Source organism: Rattus norvegicus, chromosome 13 (assembly GCF_021556685.1).
Source record: "Rattus norvegicus strain SHRSP/BbbUtx chromosome 13, alternate assembly SHRSP_T2T, whole genome shotgun sequence".
Taxonomy (NCBI): domain Eukaryota; kingdom Metazoa; phylum Chordata; class Mammalia; order Rodentia; family Muridae; genus Rattus; species Rattus norvegicus.
The window spans coordinates 95261177-95280098 of record NC_141546.1 but is presented as its reverse complement, the minus strand read 5'-3'; the positions used below and the strand labels follow the sequence as shown (position 1 = coordinate 95280098).

Sequence of the window (18922 nt, the reverse complement as noted above, 5' to 3'; positions counted from 1 at the left end):
GCAGGAGGTGGAAGGTACCTGGTGAGACCGAGGGAGGGCAGAATCAGCACCATGAAGATCAAGAATATGTAGACCTTCGACACCATGATCCGGTTTTCCCCTGACCTGCAGGGGGGAGGGGGGAGCCACTGGTGAGTTTGTAAGCTGTCAAAGTAAGATTCCCGCAATGTGGCCGCTGCCCTCGCGGAGGGGTGAGAGGCCCAGGCCATGCTCACCTTGTCCAGTGAGACTCCAGCAGTGTGGAGTAGTACACAATAGTTGGGAGCAGTGCGGAGAAGGACCACAGCAGGAGTGTGGGGAAGAACTGGCTGATGACGGGGTTCTGGAAGACAAGGACCAACATAGAGAGTCAAGATGGTGCAGCGGCTGGAGTCACTGGTGTCCTAGGGGCTCACTGCCATCCTCCAGAGCCAAAGCTGTGTTGGGGAAAGGGTGGAAAGTCCTCCAACGTGGGCAAGTGAACATACATTACCCTCTACAGCTACACGGCCATTCACAGCAAAGAAAGGAGTTACAGGCTGATGAGGGAGGCTTCCCCATCCCCAGTGCACAGCTGGCAGCTGCTAGTTGGAGGCCAGGGCTCCTCTCCACGTGGCCCACCAGTCAACTCTAAGCTGTCTGATCCCAATCCTGTTCATACTAGTTGGTACTAGTTACAAACGTTACAGAATTTATTTTCACTGATTGAAGGGACATAAAAACAGAAAGAAATTCGCTTTAAAAACCAATCTGGGCTATCTAGGGGTATGGGTCCATAAAGAGTGCTTGCTGAGGATGTGTGGGTCCCTGGATTCCATCGCAAGCACCTCAAAAATAATTATATAAAAGCTTTAAAAGATAAAGTTAGGGCTGGAGAGATGGCTCAGCGGTTAAGAGCACCGACTGCTCTTCCAGAGGTCCTGAGTTCAAATCCCAGCAACCACATGGTGGCTCACAACCATCTGTAAAGAGATCCAATGCCCTCTTCTGGTGTGTCTGAAGACAGCTACAGTGTACTTATATATAATAAATGAATAAATATTTTAAAAAAAAGAAAGAAATAAAAGATAAAGTTAAACATTTTGAAAAGAAATCTCTAAAAGAATTTTTTTTCCGAAAAGAAAAATTTCTGAAAATATGTTGTTGAATTACATAAGAGTAAACCAGGTTCTGGAGAGATGGCTCAGTGGTTAAAAGCACTGGCTGCTCTTCCAGAGGTCATGAGTTCAATTCCCAGCACCCACATGGTGGCTCACAGCCATCTGTGGCTCTAGTTCTAGGGGATCCAACACCCTCTTCTGGCTTCCTCTGGCACCAGGTATGTATGGGGTGCCTCTCCCTCACAAGTGCTGGGATTGCAGGTGTGAGCCCCTGCGTATCCCACTTTCATTATAACCTTACCAAAATGGCTATGTGACTTTTCATAAACTTTTCACATTTTTTCCAGACTAAATACACTTCACTCAACTGAAACGTCCCCTCCTGATGAGCATTAGACTGGTCCCATTAAGTGAATATAATTGCACTACCATAAGGCACTACAATAAACGTCGCCAGGCCTGCTTTCAGCTTAAAAGGGCAAAGAGTGCTCCATTTGATAGGACTGCTTGCTGTGCAAGTATGAGTACCTGAGTTCAAATCCCCAGCACCCTTGGAGAAAGCCAGGTTTGAGCATGCCTGTGCCCACAGCACTGTGGGTAGTGGAGGCAGGAAGATCATGGGGTGGGGTGGGGTGGGGATGGGGGGTTTCTAGGCACCAGCCTATTGCCAGGTCCAAGAGACTGTCTCAAAGCAATAGAGCAAGACAACCAGTGTCCTTCTCTAACTTACACACACACACAGACGAACACACGACACACACACACACACACGCACGCACACACGCACGCACGCACGCACGCACGCACATGCACGCATGACAAAGTTGAGTAATCCAGGCCCCCGTTTCAAACCCTCCATGCCCAGGCCTCACTGCTCCCCGCCGCCCCCTTCTGCAGGCTGGTCACTCACGTTCAGTGCATGGATGGGTTTGGTGACGTTGAACTTGTCCATGGTAGACATAATAATGGAAGGTGTGGTCAGGAAAAACAGCACCACAAACAGGGAGAAGTTGATGCCCAGACACTGGAGCCACCACCGCACACCCTGGATGGAGAGGTTCTTCCTGCGGAGGGCAACACCAGCCGAGAGGCTTAATCTCTCAGTCACAGACCTTCTGCAACAACAGCGGTGTCTGTGGCTGAGGCACGGCCGGTCAACCATAGGGAGGCCAGACTAGGGCTGTGGCTGAGGCCCCTGTGGACCCCAAGAGGAAAACTAAAATAATTAAACCAATGAAAATAGGAGAGTATCTGGCATATCGTAGATGTTTAAACATTTGTTTAAAAGCTGGGCACAGTGGTGGCCCATGCCTTTATTATCAGTCCTCAGGAAGCAGAGGCAGGCGGATCACTGGGTTCAAGGACAGCCTGATCTACATACTAAGACCCTGTCTCAGAACAACCAAAAAATAAAATAAAATAAAATAATAAATAAATAAATAATTTGTTTTTAAAAGTTAAAAAAAAAAGGCTATGCCCCAGGTAAGCAGGTATCCCCCCGCCCTTGCAGGAAGTGGGGTCTCTCTCCCACAGGTCCCCAGTCTGGGCACTTACCAGCAGATGTCCTCAGGATAGGAGGCAAAGGTGACCGACCACTTGGAGACGCAGAGCTCTCTGCTGTAGGAGGATGGCTGGGGTTCCCCTTTACACCTGAGGCCCTGGCACTTGCAGGCGTTGAAGTCTTTCAGTATGCTGTCAAGAAACGCAAGGCTGTTACTGAGTTCACTGTGAGCCACAGCGACTGCAGACAGAAGAGAGCGAGAACACAGGACGCCACCCCGTTGTCGCTACCTTATTATAATTAGTGCGAGGAAAGACTGGCCTGTAATCCCAACCCTGGAGAGGCTGAGTGAGGCAGGAGGATCACGAGTAGACAAACCCAGCCTCGGTCACAGAGTAAGGTTCAAGCCAGTCTTAGCTACATAAGACCCTGTCTCAAATGATCAGAAGGAAACGCCATGCCTGCCACACTTCAGGGGGCGATTCGTCCTCACTATGACTCAATGGGCAAAAGATTAGCATCCCAGATACCTGGCCCAGCTCACATGTTGTTTGCACTGCCCTACTACAGCGTGCTCCAACGGGTCACCTCTATGCCTCCTCATGACACTGGACCTTAAAGCTGACACTGTTCCAGCCCAGTGACTCCACCTTCCCAGCCCTCACTCTGTCCCCAGGTCAGGAATAGCATCAAGTCACATTACACACTGCCCGTTCTTGAAGTTCCCTCCTAGGACTCTGGCCCATCCCCACCATCTGAGGCTTCCATCCACTTTGGCTGCCCATCAAGAAACCCACAGAATCTCCATTGCTACCCCACTGTCTCCTCTTCCTCCTGGTACAGTCTGAGGCAAGAGGTAACATCCCAGAGACCCAGCCCAGAGCCACCGTGCCCGAGGCACAGAAAGCACACGAGGCTTGGTTTCCCCTCTCTGTACCCTACACACACTCAATGCTCTAAGGTGAGATGACACAAGAGCCTAGGCCTGTGGGCATCATATAAGCTTGCAGCTCCAGGATCCTGTAGCTAGGGACACCCAGAGTGCTCCAGGGGTTCCCTGCAGTTGTCCGCTTGTCAACAGACAGAGGAGGGCCTTGGGTCCTGAGTGTCAATCCATCTGACAGAATGCTACACACAGAAGCAACAGGGTGGACTGGGGTGGCTGGTGACAGCACCTGGTAGGGGTCAGCAGGAGCCATGCCCTACTGGATGTCACTCAGACACAAACTGGGCTTCCTCCGAGAGGTGAGAGCAGTGTGCCTCTACACAAGAGACAAGAGTCAGCAGGTGGGATCAGGGGTTCAGCCATACTTACAAGGTAGCCATGGACTTCTCACGGAAGGTGACAAAGGCCATTCCTAGGGGCTGGTCCTGGACCCGGCACTCTTCCGCTGTAATTCTCTCGGTCAGGCTGTCATTCATTCGAGTGTAGTAAGAAATAGCATCTTCCTGCCGGGAGACACAGCCCTTGGGTGGGTGACGTGACCATGACTATGTATGTGTGTGTGTGTGTATGTATGCGCTCATGTGCGTGCGTGCGTGTGTGCATGCTAAACATATGCTCTACCACTTGTTACCGCCTTAGCCCCAGTCCCAGGCTTGTCCCCTGCTCCAGGAGGCCTCACCCGCTCACAGCCTTGTACTTCACAGCAGCAGAACTGGCCACAAGGCTTGGGGTTGATGAGGGTCCGTCGGCCTGTCTTCACCTGCAGGTTTGTGTAATAGGTAAGGCTCTTCTCGGTCTTCTTCCTGTAAGGTTGGGGTGAGACACAAACTCAGATCCTCCATCCCGGCACCACACCACAGCCAGCCATCAGTCACCGGCAGGGTTGAGAGTTTAGCTTTGAGGTCCAGAAAGAGGCAGGAGCATCCTCCCCCCTGCCAGCTGAAGGAAGGAAGTGGGCATCTCGGGGCATGGGATGGGAGAACTGCAGGCCACCTCGCTTACCTCTCTTTGCACAGGTTTATCAGCTTAGCCACGCTGTAGCACAGCTGGACGTCCACCACCTCACATGTGGGATACGCATCCCTGTGGCCAGCAAGACAGGGACAAAGAAAGCCATTGAAAGAGACATCCCTGCAGGAATGACTGACCACCCCACTCACCCTTCCTTGGGAGTCATGACGCTTCTGTCTGATAAGTGCTCCTAAGTTTCCAAATACAAAGAGGGGTGTGTGTGTGTGTGTGTGTGTGTGTGTGTGTGGTGTGGTGTGTGTGTATGTGGTGTGTGTGTGTGTGTGTGTGTGTGTGTGTGCTGTGTGGTGTGTGTGTGGTATATATGTGTGTGTGTGTGTGTGTGGTGTGGTGTGTGTGTATGTGGTGTGTGTGTGTGTGTGTGTGTGCTGTGTGGTGTGTGTGTGTGGTATATATGTGTGTGTGTGTGGTGTGTGGTGTGTGTGTGTGTGTGTATGTGGTGTGGTGTGGTGTGTGTGGTTTGTGGTGTGGTGTGTGTGGTGTGTGTGTGTGTTGTGAGTGTGTGTGGTATGGTGTATGTGTGTGTGTGTGTGTGGTAGTGTGTGTGTGTGTGTGGTGTGTATGTGTGTGTGTGGTAGTGTGTGTGTGTGTGGTGTGTATGTGTGTGTGGTAGTGTGTGTGTGTGGTGTGTGTGTGTGTGTGTGTGTGTGTGTGTGCGCTAGGGATTGAACCCATGACCATGTGATGCTAAACATATAGGAATTGCTTATTACAGTTGCATCACTAGCCCCAGAGGCATCTTTTTTTCAAAAACATGAAAGTAATTGCCTTAAATTGACAAATTTATATTCATTTGTTTTGGGGTTGGTGGAAATTTCTCATGGGAAATTTGAGCATACCAGGACTGAGGCGTGGCTCATTGGTGAGGCTCAGTCACAGGTCCCATCCCCAGCACCAAAAAGAAAGAGCTCTTCCCAGCTACTCAAAGAAAGAGATTGGTCATCTGTTCTAGGGATGGGTCTACCTTTGGCTATGGCTGAAATCGTACAGCTTTCCTAACAGCAACAGACCTCTAAAGGGTCTAACAACAGTAGGAAACAGCAGGAAGATGTCCACACACACACACACACACACACACACACACACACACACACCAGTCAATAAAATGCCTGCCTCACCAAGGGAGGCTTAGGATCACACAGTGAATATCTGAGCCAGAAGCTGATCCAGGCAGCCTAGCTCCAAGGTCAGCCAAGATTAACCACAAAATGCCCCTGTACCATACACAAAACGCTGTCCACATGACCCCTGGGACTCCAGGGCCTCTCAGGCATCACCTGCTGTAGTCTGGGTCCTGGAAACACAGCCTGCTTCAGCTTGCGTTTTAGTGAGTGTGTGAGAAGGCAAGCCCATGGAGGAACCAACGAGTTTGTTAGTAGTGGGACCAGTTCTGACCCGGACAAGAGCTCAGAAGTGGGCTGAGTGGGGATGAAGCTCAGTGGTAGAGCCTCTGTCTGGTAAGATTCGATAATCAGAACCACAAAAAGATGAGGGGGAAAAAGGCTTTGAGAAGGAGATTCGCAGTGAACAGGACGGACCCGGTGTGGAGCAGAGTCACAAGTTCGTGGCTGTGCACAGCCACAGTCTCCCCCAGGAAGCCTTCCTAAACAGGGGGTGTCTAAGTCACACAATGTTTACATGGCAATGAGGACACACATCTTCCTAAAGTCCGGGCATGAAGTGGGCACACTATTTCCAAAAGCCACCTACCAGGCAACTTGGAGGAACTTTTTCAAGAAATGGGGGGAAAAAATTATAATCATTCCAGTGTCAAGTGAATATGCAAATATATTCTATATGTGCAAATGTTTGTCAATATGCAGATATGTTGATGTATATGCAAATGTTTTCTAAATAGTTGTAGCTGCTGAAGGAGACCGGTCAGTAATTTTAAACATTCTCTTACAGTTCTGTTTATGCTAACTATTCAGCTAGTGTTTTCTTCATAGGCTGCACAAAGTTCATCGGCAGCTAACTCCTGGTATTTGCTGCTGTGGCAGAACTGACAAGGGATGAAGAGAGGCTGACACCCCAGCCAGGGAGTGGCCTTGTGGAATTCTGGGCCAAAGCTGAGCCTTTTCCTATGCTTGTGGCTGTGAGCATTCCTACTCTACCTGCAGGGCCTGTGGCTGCCGAGGCTGTCCCAGAGCCCTTGAGAGTCAGACGTTTTCCCTAGAGACAACCAACATACAGGAACCTGGGGACAGCTCTCATCCAGCGTGGACTTCAGCCTGCACGCTGGATCCTGGGTCCCCGAGCCTTAACCACAACTGCTAAACAGAGTGCATAGCAACCCAGCCAGGCTGCTGGCACAGCTCATCAGGGCCACACCAAGAAGCCACTCGATACCTATAGCAGAGAGGGACCAGCCCTGCATATTCAGACAGAAGACACAGATGTCCACTATAGCACAGGCCTCAGGGGCGGGCCCTCCACAGCCCTGCTCACCATGAGTGGCTCACAGGGTCTCTCTCTTACCGGAAGTGACTCTCCACGGTCTCCTTTCTGGCTTCTCTGGGGAGTCCTGTGATGAACAAGGTCTGTCTCACCTGCCAGGGAACATACCAGGAGAAAGTCACAGAGAAAGTCCAGGGTGATTGGCGAGGCGGGGTGTCATCTCTCTCACATCACAAGAAAGATGGCAGATAGGAGGTTCATGTTTCTCATGCTTGGCCTTGAAGAGGCCCAGGGGTGTTAGATGCGTGGTATCCCTTTCCAAAGCGAATCATGAGCCTCCTTTGCACAGCGGGGAAACCGAGAAAGATTCCAGAAAGGGACACAGCTCTAAGGGGTCACACAACAAATCACAGGGGTCACCTGGCCTTAGCCAGGCTGTTTTGGCTTGGAGGAGGAGATGCTAGTTGTTTGTTTGTTTATTAAAGATTTGTTTACTTATTTATTTACTTATTTTATGTATATGAGTGCACTGTCACTGTCTTCAGACACCTCAGAAGAGGGCATCAGATCTCATTAAGATGGTTGTGAGCCACCATGTGGTTGCTAGGAATTGAACTCAGGACCTCTGAAAGAGCAGTAGTCGGTGCTCTTAACCACCGAGCCATCTCTCCAGCCCGTTTCTTTTTGTTTAACACACCTCGGTAGAAGGAACCTTAATTGAGGAATCACTCAGATCCGATTGGTCTGTGGCCATATCTGTGAGAGTCTGACTGATAGATGATTGATGTCAGAGGCCCCAGCCCACTGTGGGCGGCACCATCCCTAGGCAGGTGGTTGTGGGCTGTATAGGAAAGTTAGAAGGCTGTGAGCCTAGGGATGAGCCAGTAAGGAGCATTCTTCCTTTCTATTTCAGTTCCTGCTAAGACGTCCTTCAATTTCTGGACCGGTAAGCTGAGATAAACTCTTTGCCTCCCCTAAGTCGCTTTGGACCATGGTGTTTATCACAGTAACCGGAAGCAAACTAGAGTGAGAGGAGTGGGTTTTTTTGCATGCTGAGTTATCAACCAGTATCTGGCACACGTCAGGCAAGCACTCTAACCACGGGCTCACAGTCCTCCACAGACTTCTTCACCTCAGAGCAGCAGCTAAAGCCCTGACCCCACAGATCAAGTAGCCACAGACAAAATGAAGGAAAATTTCCACTGCCGTTGACCAGTAAGTTAAATAATAATGACCCTACTACTAAGCTGAAGACGTTGATGCGTGCCCGTAATCCTAACACCTGGGAGGTGGGGGCAAAATGAGCATGAGGTCATCTTTGGCTGCATAACTACCTCAAATGAGGCTGGGCTACACAAGACCCCGTCTTTACAAAAACATCAATAGATGATGATGATGATGATGATGATGATGATGGTGGTGGTGATGGTGGTGGTGGTGGTGGTGGTGATGGTGGTGATGGTGGTGGTCGTGGTGGTGGTGGTGGTCGTGGTGGTGGTGATGATGGAGGTAGAGGTGGTGTGGAGGTAGAGGTGATGATGGTGGTGGTGGTGGTGGTGGTGATGGTGGTGGTGGTAGTGGTGATGGTGGAGGTGGTGATGGTGGAGGTGGTGATGATGGAGGTGGAGGTGATGGTGGAGGAGGTGGTGGAGGTGGTGATGGTGGTGGTGGTGATGATGGAGGTGGTGATGGTGGAGGTGGTGATGGTGGAGGTGGTGATGGTGGAGGTGGTGATGGTGGAGGTGGTGATGGTGGAGGTGGTGATGGTGGAGGTGGTGATGGTGGAGGTGGTGATGGTGGAGGTGGTGATGGTGGAGGTGGTGATGGTGGAGGTGGTGATGGTGGAGGTGGTGATGGTGGAGGTGGTGATGGTGGAGGTGGTGATGGTGGAGGTGGTGATGGTGGTGGTGGTGATGGTGGAGGTGGTGATGGTGGAGGTGGTGATGGTGGAGGTGGTGATGGTGGAGGTGGTGATGGTGGAGGTGGTGATGGTGGAGGTGGTGATGGTGGAGGTGGTGATGGTGGAGGTGGTGATGGTGGAGGTGGTGATGGTGGAGGTGGTGATGGTGGAGGTGGTGATGGTGGAGGTGGTGATGGTGGAGGTGGTGATGGTGGAGGTGGTGATGGTGGAGGTGGTGGAGGTGGTGGTGTGGTAGTGGAGGTGGTAGTGGTGATGCCGGGTGAGTGCATAAAGACAGAAATTAGGTCCCAGCACCCCTCAAGTTCACTACTGATGTAGTTCTGTGGAGGCCATGGGAACTGTCCCCCCTCCATCTCTCACTTGAGACCCTCCTAGAACATTCCCCCCACCAGCCCCAGCTTCACTCACCAGACTCTCCTCTTTGTATCTGATGGACCGTGTGTGGTGCCACATAAAGCCCACGGTGAGGAAGAGGTAGATGACGGAGAAGACAGTGTGCAGCCAGAGGAGGTCATTGCTAAGGAAGATATCACCTGTTACCAGGGCTGGGCATCCCCACAGAAGGGATGAGGTACATGGCTGGGGCTCAATCACCCTCAATGGGTACTTTGCTAAGAGCCAGTGACTTTGCCCCCAACAGAGGCCACAGTACTTCAGAGAGACCCCTATTCGTATGTGGGCTTTAAGCTGTCTACGAAACTGAAGCTGCCTGAGACATGCTCGCTCACACCCCAGCTTCTCTGTCCTGACATGGGGCTCTAAGCCTCCTGAAAAACAAGCTTCCCAAGACATGTTCACACCAGCAGCCCAGCAGCCCAGCAGCCCAGCAGCCCAGCAGCCCAGCGGCCCAGCGGCCCAGCAGCTCAGCGGCCCAGCAGTCCAGCAGTCCAGCAGTCCAGCAGTCCAGCAGCTTTGAGGTGTCTCCAGGGCTCCACTCATACTCACTCTGTCTGCAGGTTTGCTATTGTTGTCCTCCCGAAGCTGTAAGGGTCCTTATCTGCAGAGAAACAGACACTTAGTGGCAGGATCACAGTGAGAAACCGGGAAGAGGACTAACTGACCTCAGGTTATAGAGGTCTGGAGCTCGGAGGAGAAGCAGTATAAGATGCCTAGACCAGACAGAAGACAACATCCATCAACTTAAACCTCCATCACTCAGGACCTCCGTTACAGCTCACCGTGCCGGCAAAGGCAGAATTTAAGTTCGCCTGGCACTGAGGCTTGTTTTAAAGATGCTTTGATGAGAACTAGTAGCATCCTTGGTTGTCCCCAGAAAGAAAGTGGAGAACCTGGATGTCACAAGTGGATCTGTGGAGGCGTTTTGGAAGCTAAGGAGATATAATTATTCCACAATGACTTTGACTACGTCATCATAGGCATGTAAGCCTACGAATGGTGGCCTCAGGACTTGGATAAAGGTAGGAAATTGAAAGATACACTTCTAAAGCTGGGGGTGGTAGCTCTATTTATAATTCCAGTACTCAGAAGGGCAAGGGAAGGCTAGCCTGGACTACATGGTTGGAGCTTGTCTCAAAAAGACAAGCAAAAACACACTTGCTGAAACCTGCCCAATTCTATAGGCTTTGTGGTTGGTTTGCCAGTTTTTTCCCTACTTAGAACCAAAAATTGATATTTAAGGGGTTCCATCCTGCACCCCAGATTCGGAAGGGTTCTCTTCTAGATCTTTATTTGGATGATAATTTTCCCAAAGTCACCCTAAGACTGTGTCACATTCCCCAGGGTCTACTCTACCAAACTGAGTCCCTTCCCTAGAGCCCCACTCTCTCCCAACACAGGTACTGGCCAAGTCAGGGTCTCACCTAGCAAGTCTCCTGAGAGGTTGACAGGCAAGATGACGCACAGGGACAAGAAGCTAACCACCACCAGCAGAAAGATGATGTGTCTCTGGAAGGACAGGTAGTGGATGGCATCTTCTCCACACCACTCCAGGATCTGGTCATCACTGGCCAAGACACACGCAGAGACACTCTTAACAAGGTATCGGTGGAAGCCAGGCCTGCAGGGCCTTGCACGGGGAATTCATCCAGCCCTCATGAGAATCGTAGGAGATGGCATTTTATGCCACATCTTTAATGTAGATATACGACGGTACAAAGGCACAGAAAAACTGTGTGGCCTTAAGGACCACACAATGTGTCAAGGTGAAGCTACTGACACGAGATCCCAGGCCATCACGCTCTCAGCAAATGAACTACCATCTCCCGTGTTCTGCTACTCGATCCTGTCACATGGTGGATGGATGAGGCACGTGCATAAAACTTCTCCACAATCCTTACCCGCTTCCATGGCAAGATGGCTACTGAAAGCCACTTTGGGAATGCCATACAATTCACCTGGGCCCTCCTCCTCACTGTATCTCCCTTTCCCCAACCCCAGGATGGGCTGGGAGACTGCAGTGAACTGTGTTTTGAACATTCTCTGTCTCATTCCATCCAACTGTATAACTCTGCCGACGCCATGACCCCAGAAACAGGGAAGTAACTTGATGGACCTTCCGACCCACAAAGAATTTCTGGGTCGGTTGTAAAGTCCCAGGCTCACAACAGCCAGATTTCCTTTCCATAGCGGGAGGAGAGTCAGAGGTTCCTCCTACTCCTCCCCATTCTGCACACAGAGGGGTTTCAAGGCTCCTGCTCCAGAGACCAGGGAAGTCTTGTGTGGTAAGGCCAGAAAAACAAGCAAAGAAGCATGAAAAAAGTGAATTTACACAGCCCAGCACTGATGTCTGGAACCATTCTGTGGAGTTACACGGTCACATCCGATTGTCACATCCAAATGGGCTCAGAACTGACTGTCCATTTCCGCCTTACACACCCAGCAGAGCTCCGGGACGCTATGGGTTAAAGTACATCCGACTCCCAAGGGAGCTCACAGACAGGCAGCGGCGGGCACCACACTTGCTCAGTGCCTCATTTCGGGATGAGTTTTGCACCTAACATCTTCCCTCTTCCAAGCAAGCCACGCACCCGCCCATCTGCTTCCTGTTGCTTCAGGAAGTTCACTGGCTTCTCCTTGTGACCCTGCCTCCTGCCAGCAACCTCAGGGACAACTCCCACCAGACTCCCACACAAATCAGGTGGGGAAACTGAGGCCCTGGGAGAGGACCTCAGAATCCCCAAGCCAATTTCCCCAATTCGTTCCACAATGTCCTTTTCCTTTATAATATTATGGAATCTAATTAAAATTTTGTCGTTTTGTTTTAGAGGGGTGTTTGTTTTGTTTTGCTTTAGACAGGAATGATTCTACTTGATATATAGCGTTGACTAGATACGGATAGGAACTGTGCTATATGGCTTTATATGCATCAGAATGAGTAAGTTGGGAAATTAAATTCGTTTAGCTAAGGGCTGGGGAAATAGTTCATTTGCCTACTATGCACGAAGCCCTGGGTTCAATTCCACTCAGACACCTCATTTGGTTCAAAAGTTTATCACTAGATTCGAGAACCTCTAAAATCCAACTGCAGTTTGGAGATGTCTGAGCCCCAGAAGGACTGTGTACACAGAAGGCCTCCTTCGTCCCTGTAACCCTGTCCACAGGGACTTCACAGCCTTATACACTGGAAAAGTATGAGAGTCACCACTTCAGAATCAAACATCTCAGCTACTTCCTCCTGAATGGCCAAGCACCCACACAAAGTCACATGCCCCAACAGACACCCCCGTCTTACTCACTGTAGGCGGAAGATGGCCGATAGCCAAGAGCAGCATCCCTGGAGACAGAGAACAGGTATTAGCATCCAGCACCTATATCTTTGGGAGGCAAACACAATCAGATCCTTGAGATTAAATCACCATTCTACTCCGAGCTGTGTAAAAGAGGATTTTTTTTTTCCCTTCATACATTTGGTGAGTTGCCCTCCTAATTCTTATATTTTATAAGGCAGGTGGGGATTTAAAAAAAAAAATAAGACACGGCAGGAACCAGTCTGACCAATTGGAGAGTACCCCAGCACAGGCCTTAGAGAGGGGAAGAAATATGTGTAGGCTCCATGATCTCTTGGGTCTTACTGCTCTATAAAGCTAGCCTGTTACCATCTGGGAAAGACAAATATTTGCTCATCACTCAGTCAACAGTAACTGAGTACCTGCCAGATATCTAGTGCTGGGGACAAGGTTGTATGAGGCAGGATTTGCCCACGTTTGGCTCAAAATCTAGCAGACGCGTCAATAATTAACTCTTCTATAAAAACCCTAAGCGTCAGAGAGAAGTTGCTGGCAAAGCCCAGGAAATGCACAACCTGCTCTACCTGGAAGCCAATGGAGCTTCGCAGTGAGGGGTCATTTAACCACTATCTCCTTCCAGGTACTTCCAAGTCCTCACATTTCTGTTCATACAGAGGGGAGCTTTCTCCAGAGCTGACCACTCCCAGACCACAGTGCTGTTAGTCACTAAACAAGGGGTGCAACTGCCTAGACCTCCATTAATCATTACTACCAGGCAGAACCCTCTGTCCTCAAGCCACAAAACAACCATCCATGGATACCAACCAGTTCACTTTCAAAGTCTTGTTGCCCTGAGGAAGAAGATGACAGTCTCCGGAATCTGGCCTCACTGCAGACACAAAAGGGAGGGGAAGAAAAGATAAATCATTCTGAAATTTAAAAAGGTTGAATACAACAAGCCCAGTGTTTTGTTTTCTAATCTTAGAGTTCGGGATCAAAGCTATTGACTCTCAGTGGTGGCAGCAAATACGAACTACTTCAAAAACCAGAAGCAACACTCATAAACCCACAAGGCATAAAACTGTGTTGGATGGGCGGTGCACAGGGCCAGGGCATCAAGGGACCACAGCAATGTGACACCCTCCAACCTCAGCGCTGAACTGGTCCACCTGCAGGAACTTGAGGGTGTGGCCTGTTTACAGTACCTTTCCAAACACATCCAAACCAATGTGCAATGCTGCATGTTACCCTACCACAGTGACTGGAATGACAGGAAATAGGGGCTTCATTCCAGAGAAACAGCCTGAGAAAGAGCGGACACAGGGACACGAGGGAGCAGGGGAACAAGTTACCCCTGCACCCGGGAAACTGTTAAGGAAAACTAACAATACTTGCAAAGCCTCATCGTTGGAATGGGTCCCCCTCAAAACACATACACATGGGGCTGGAGAGATGGCTCTGTGGTTAAGAGCACTGGCCTCCTCCAGAGGTCCTGAGTTAAAATCCCAGCCCCACATGATGACTCACAATCATCTGTAACTCCAGTTCCAGGGGACCCCACATCCTCTTGTCGACACCCTCTTCTGGCCTCTGCCAGCACCAAGCACACAAGTGGTACACAGACATGCATGCAAAAACACACATGCATATAAAAATAAAAATTTGTAAAAGGGTGGGCTTCCCCTTTTTGGAGGGGTGGAGAAAGAGAAATGGGGTGGGGGGAGGACTGTGGGGAGTCTGGAGGGAAAGGAGGGCTGATGTTGGGATGTGTAGTGAATAAATTAATTAATGAAAAAAATTAAGGTGAGAGATTGTCTTAAAAAATAAAAATAAGGGGCTGGAGAAATAGTTCCACAGTTAAGAGCTGACTGATCTTCCAGAGGTCCTGAGTTCAATTCCCAGCAACCATATGGTGGCCCACAACCATCTGTAACAATGTAACTCAATGAAGGGTGATGTAGGAGGATCACAAGTTCAAAGAAGGCCTACCTGGGAGGCCAGGACAAAAAAGACGTCCAGGTAGGTAGGTAGGTAGGTAGGTAGGTAGGTAGATAGATAGATAGATAGATAGATAGATAGATAGATAGATAGATAGTGAGAAATGGTGAGAAAATACTAAACTGTGTATCTCAGAGTGAATGAACAGACATGTTAAATACGGTGGTGGTGGTGGTGGTGGTGGTGGTGTGGTGTGTGTGTGTGTGTGTGTGTGTGTGTGTGTGTGTGTGTCTTGTGTGTGCACTCAGGTGCAGATGTATGTGCACACACATGTAGAGACCAGGGGCCAACACACGGCATCTTCCTCAGTGTCTCTCACTGAACCTGGAGCATGGTGCTATGGCTAAGGGGTATAAAATTACGTTAGTAAACTGTCAGGTGCTGTTTGAGCTCCCTGAGAGGCTGTCTCTGGGACTCATCCCAGATCTCACTGCATCTCAGAACCAGACAGCTCTGTCTCAAAGTGTCCTCCAAGACCCCTTGTCAGGGAATGAGATGTCCCTCCTCAGCTCCGTGATGTGGAGGGAAGAAGACAGCAAACTAGCCCCAAGTGTGAATGGTTGTATCCTTAACAGGAAGTAAGCCATCCACACTGAAGACACTTCCCACAGTCTCTCCTGCAGTCTGGACATGCTCAGGCCCATGCTGACTAGGAACTGTCGAAGGGATCTATCTTCTGGGGGTAGAGAAGCATCTCCCTAAATGTACCTTTCTTCCTCATCCCACCACTGCAACATTTCAGAAGATGAAGCAGTGACCATGGGCCCCTGGGACAGACCTGGAGGGGGCACCTGAAGTCTCCACTTGCTTCAAGATGCCTCATCTGACACAAGCTCCAGAGGTCCACAGCAGCCAGACGGAACAGGAAAGTCTGGTTCTAGGACTCCTCTTCACCTTTTGTAAAGTGCTCAGAGCTGTCCCCACCCAGCACGGAACCATAAGGGCCTCGGTCTGGCCAGAGAACCTATGTTTTGTTAACAGGCTTGTCCAACTTGAGCCCTGAACAGGAAGAAAGGCGGGCATCTTCCCCACACCTGCCTTCCTTCTTACTCACTAAGCCAGCCCTGGCCAAGGTAATTAACTTCAAATATGATAGTCTAAGGGAGACAAGACGTGTGCAAGGTGAGCAAGAAAATGGCATCCTCCTTCAGTGGTGACAAAACCCTAAAAGCAATGCTGATCTTCCGCAGCCTGAAACCAGAGCCCCAGGAGACAGAGGATCTCCAGCCCTTGGTTTCCTGTGAACAGAGCTCTAAGCAGTGAGGCCTCACAGGGGCTTTAGTGAGCAACAGAAAGGAAGATACAGCTCCTGGCATAGGCCTGGCTCCAGCCCATTCCAGAAGCACAGAAACATAAACAAACAAACAAACAAACAAACAAACATACATACATACATACATACATACATGTAAGCATACATGCATCAACATACATACATATATTTGCAATGCACACATGTGTATATACAATATTTACACTCAGAAGGATGCACAGACATGCTTACATTCTAGGTAAAAAATGTTCTGGGTTGGGGATTTAGCTCAGTGGTAGAGTGCTTGCCTAGCAAGTGCAAGGCCCTGGGTTTGGTCCCCAGCTCTGTAAAAAAGAAAAAAAGGGGTTGGGGATTTAGCTCAGTGGTAGAGCGCTTACCTAGGAAGCGCAAGGCCCTGGGTTCGGTCCCCAGCTCCAAAAAAAAAAAAAAATGTTCTGCTGTTTTATTTACCTGCCTGCTTCTGATACCAGGGCTATGCGGCCGTAATCCCAGAATTTTCTCCTTATGATGGAAAACACCAGTATTAAAACCTGAAAGGAAAAAGGAAATCAAGTCAAGGTAAACTGTCTGGGCCCTAGGGCAGCCAGACTCAGAGGGCAGAGGACTCCATCCAGCCCAGAAAGAGCCCATAGCTCAGCAGCCTGGCACCTTCCTCCACCGTGCCCACGTCACCAACAGTGTCACACAGCCTCGGGCTTGGATGCAGTCTTTCTAGTGAAGCCTATCACCCACAACAGACCCCAAGTCAGAAGGTGAGGCCTGGCCTGACCAGACTGGAAAGACCACTCTCCTCTTTACCTCATCCCAAAACCTTGTTCTTAGAGTAAAACCCTCACCAGGTTGCCCAGGCTTGCCGCTAACTCCTGAACTCAAGTCCTCCAGCCCTAGCCCTTGGTAACTGAGACTACCTGGCTTGATTTTTTTTAAAATTACATTTCATTAAATTTGTGTCCAATTCTTCAGGGTTTCGGATCCCACACAGCAAGTGCATCCAGTGAACCCTATCAGGCCCTGACACTCTAGGCTGGCCCAACCCCAGAGAGCTGGGACAGAAGAACAGGCCTGTGTGACAGCAACGACCTCATGTGCAGAGGGAGATCCATTTCTGCCTATTAGGTCTAGATGTCTGAGACACTCACCTACCTCCTCAGACCCTTTACCTCTGCCTTGGACAGCTCTCTAGTGTGTCTTTGCCTCTCTCCCCAACTTATATGGGCTTCTCTGAGAGTAAGAGAGGGGGAAAGACATCTCAAGTAGCACAGGCTTGCCTGCTCTGGCCATGTGTTTATTTAGTGCTGGGGTGGAACCTGGCACCTTAGATGTACTAGGTTTTTGAGGGCAGATGTTATTTCATTAAGGGAAATCCACAGCCCTGAATTTCTGGGGGATTTTCTTAAGGTGAGCCGGAAGTGGGTGATGCGTTCCCAAAGACAGATGAGTCCCACTATAGAACACAAGCCCCCTAGGACGTAGTCACCATCTGTCATTGCTTGCCTCTCTGCACATGGTGTAGTCATCTCCCCCACATCTAGGTCTTCTCTGGTTCGAACACAGTCCCCACTTGACCGTATAAATTCCCACAATAAAAATCCAAACTCAGAGGGACTGGAGGTAGCGTGGAATGGTACAGTATGAGAAGACTTAGATTCACTCTCCTGTGCAAATAACGATAATCTTTCCAAATCCATCAAGGTTGTTAAAGCCTATTTGGGTAGCTGAGACAGGAGGATTTCTTGAGGCCAGGAGCTCAGAGACCATCTTCAGCAACATAGTGAGACCCCGTCCCTCACAAAAAAAAAAAAAAAAAAAAAAAATCACATGTACCAGCACAATCTAGATGAAAGTGACTTTCTCCCTAAGCAGCTCCCCAACCCACCTGGGCCCCATTTAGTCCTGCCCAGACCCCTTGACTTGGCCAACTCTTCCCATCTGCCACACCCTGCCTGCTCCCCTCTCTTGGGCCCACAAGCATGGATAACTTCTCCTGCCGGAAGGAGTGTGCTGGGAATGCTTGTTGGTAGTAGGAATTCCATTTTCCCTGAAAGCCAAGGTGGAAGCAGGCAGTTCCCATAGCAACCCTGATGAGCAACTATGTAGCCAACCTCTAGGGCAACAATGTAGACCTTGGTCCTAGGAACCAAAATTAGGAAGAAATGCCCTTCCTGTTTCAAATGGGAAGAATCTTTGTGAACAGACGGTCAGCATTAAGGAAAGAGACACATGTCCCCTTAGGTCAGCTCAAAGAAATCTATTTCTGGTTCTGAAAGCCCCAGGCATCCCAGGGCAAAAGGAAGCACCACTCACACACTAGAAGTTGCACATGGGAGTTGGGGATTTAGCTCAGTGGTAGAGCGCTTGCCTAGGAAGCGCAAGGCCCTGGGTTCGGTCCCCAGCTCCGGGAAAAAAAAAAAAAAAAAAAAAAGAAGTTGCACATGGTCTAACCTGGTCCATAGTCTCCCATTCCCATCTCTCATGCCACCCACCCTGAGGGCCAGTGAGATAAGACAGGACTGGCTAGTGGCTGTGTAATCTGGATCACAGTGACACACAAGGCCCTACTCAATCTCCAGATCCTCTGTGGAAGGACGCATTACAATGTTTCCAGAACTCAAGGTCTACCTACTCCATGTCCAGGGTCACAGAACCTCAGGTGATTTCCTAGAAGGTCCTAGAGAACAAGGGGTTAAACACATAACTGAGAGGGGATCTTACCAGAAAGCAACCAACATCTAGGAGCAGGACAGTGGGGATGCCTCCAAAGGTGACCCCTTGGAGCACAGTGCTGTTTTTGGCTGAGTTGTAGCAATAGGAGTCATTGGGACGGTCCCCAAGACCCAGACGCTCACGGATAGATACAGCCTTAGATGGCCAGGGATCCAGGAATGGGGAGCTGGTCATTATGTCTTCTCTCCCTAGGAACAAGAAGTATAAGGACAGAGTGTGAACTTGCAGTTCTCCACCAGTCAGTGCTGTCACAGCTAAGGTAAGTGCTTCCCATCTTCCCAGCCCCACGCAGGTGGGGCACAGAACCAGGAGAGAGTGAGAACCATCAGCACAGAGTCAGGAGAGCCCGACTTCTCTCTGTGCCTGGT

General features: G+C 49.9%; 1 protein-coding gene across 8 annotated transcripts in view; it reads right to left on the bottom strand.

Moving 5' to 3' along the window:
- Tmem63a (transmembrane protein 63a) overlaps window positions 1–18922 on the bottom strand; it is a 32757-nt gene that overhangs the window by 9698 nt on the left and 4137 nt on the right. For 5 of the 8 annotated variants that reach the window (XM_087580359.1, XM_087580360.1, NM_001134496.2 and 2 more), the window contains exons 2-16: window positions 18543–18742; window positions 16281–16360; window positions 13385–13448; window positions 12569–12606; window positions 10694–10836; window positions 9819–9870; window positions 9282–9390; window positions 7034–7104; window positions 4529–4609; window positions 4206–4329; window positions 3896–4029; window positions 2634–2771; window positions 1990–2143; window positions 216–322; window positions 19–105 (exon numbers count right to left, since the gene is read on the bottom strand). In XM_087580359.1, coding sequence (XP_087436485.1) covers window positions 19–105; window positions 216–322; window positions 1990–2143; window positions 2634–2771; window positions 3896–4029; window positions 4206–4329; window positions 4529–4609; window positions 7034–7104; window positions 9282–9390; window positions 9819–9870; window positions 10694–10836; window positions 12569–12606; window positions 13385–13448; window positions 16281–16360; window positions 18543–18728 — 1568 coding nt within the window. In that variant the 5' untranslated portion in view covers window positions 18729–18742. The remainder of the gene's footprint in view (window positions 1–18; window positions 106–215; window positions 323–1989; window positions 2144–2633; window positions 2772–3895; window positions 4030–4205; window positions 4330–4528; window positions 4610–7033; window positions 7105–9281; window positions 9391–9818; window positions 9871–10693; window positions 10837–12568; window positions 12607–13384; window positions 13449–16280; window positions 16361–18542; window positions 18743–18922) is intronic. The other 3 variants (XM_087580363.1, XM_087580362.1, XM_087580364.1) reach the window with 1 other exon arrangement.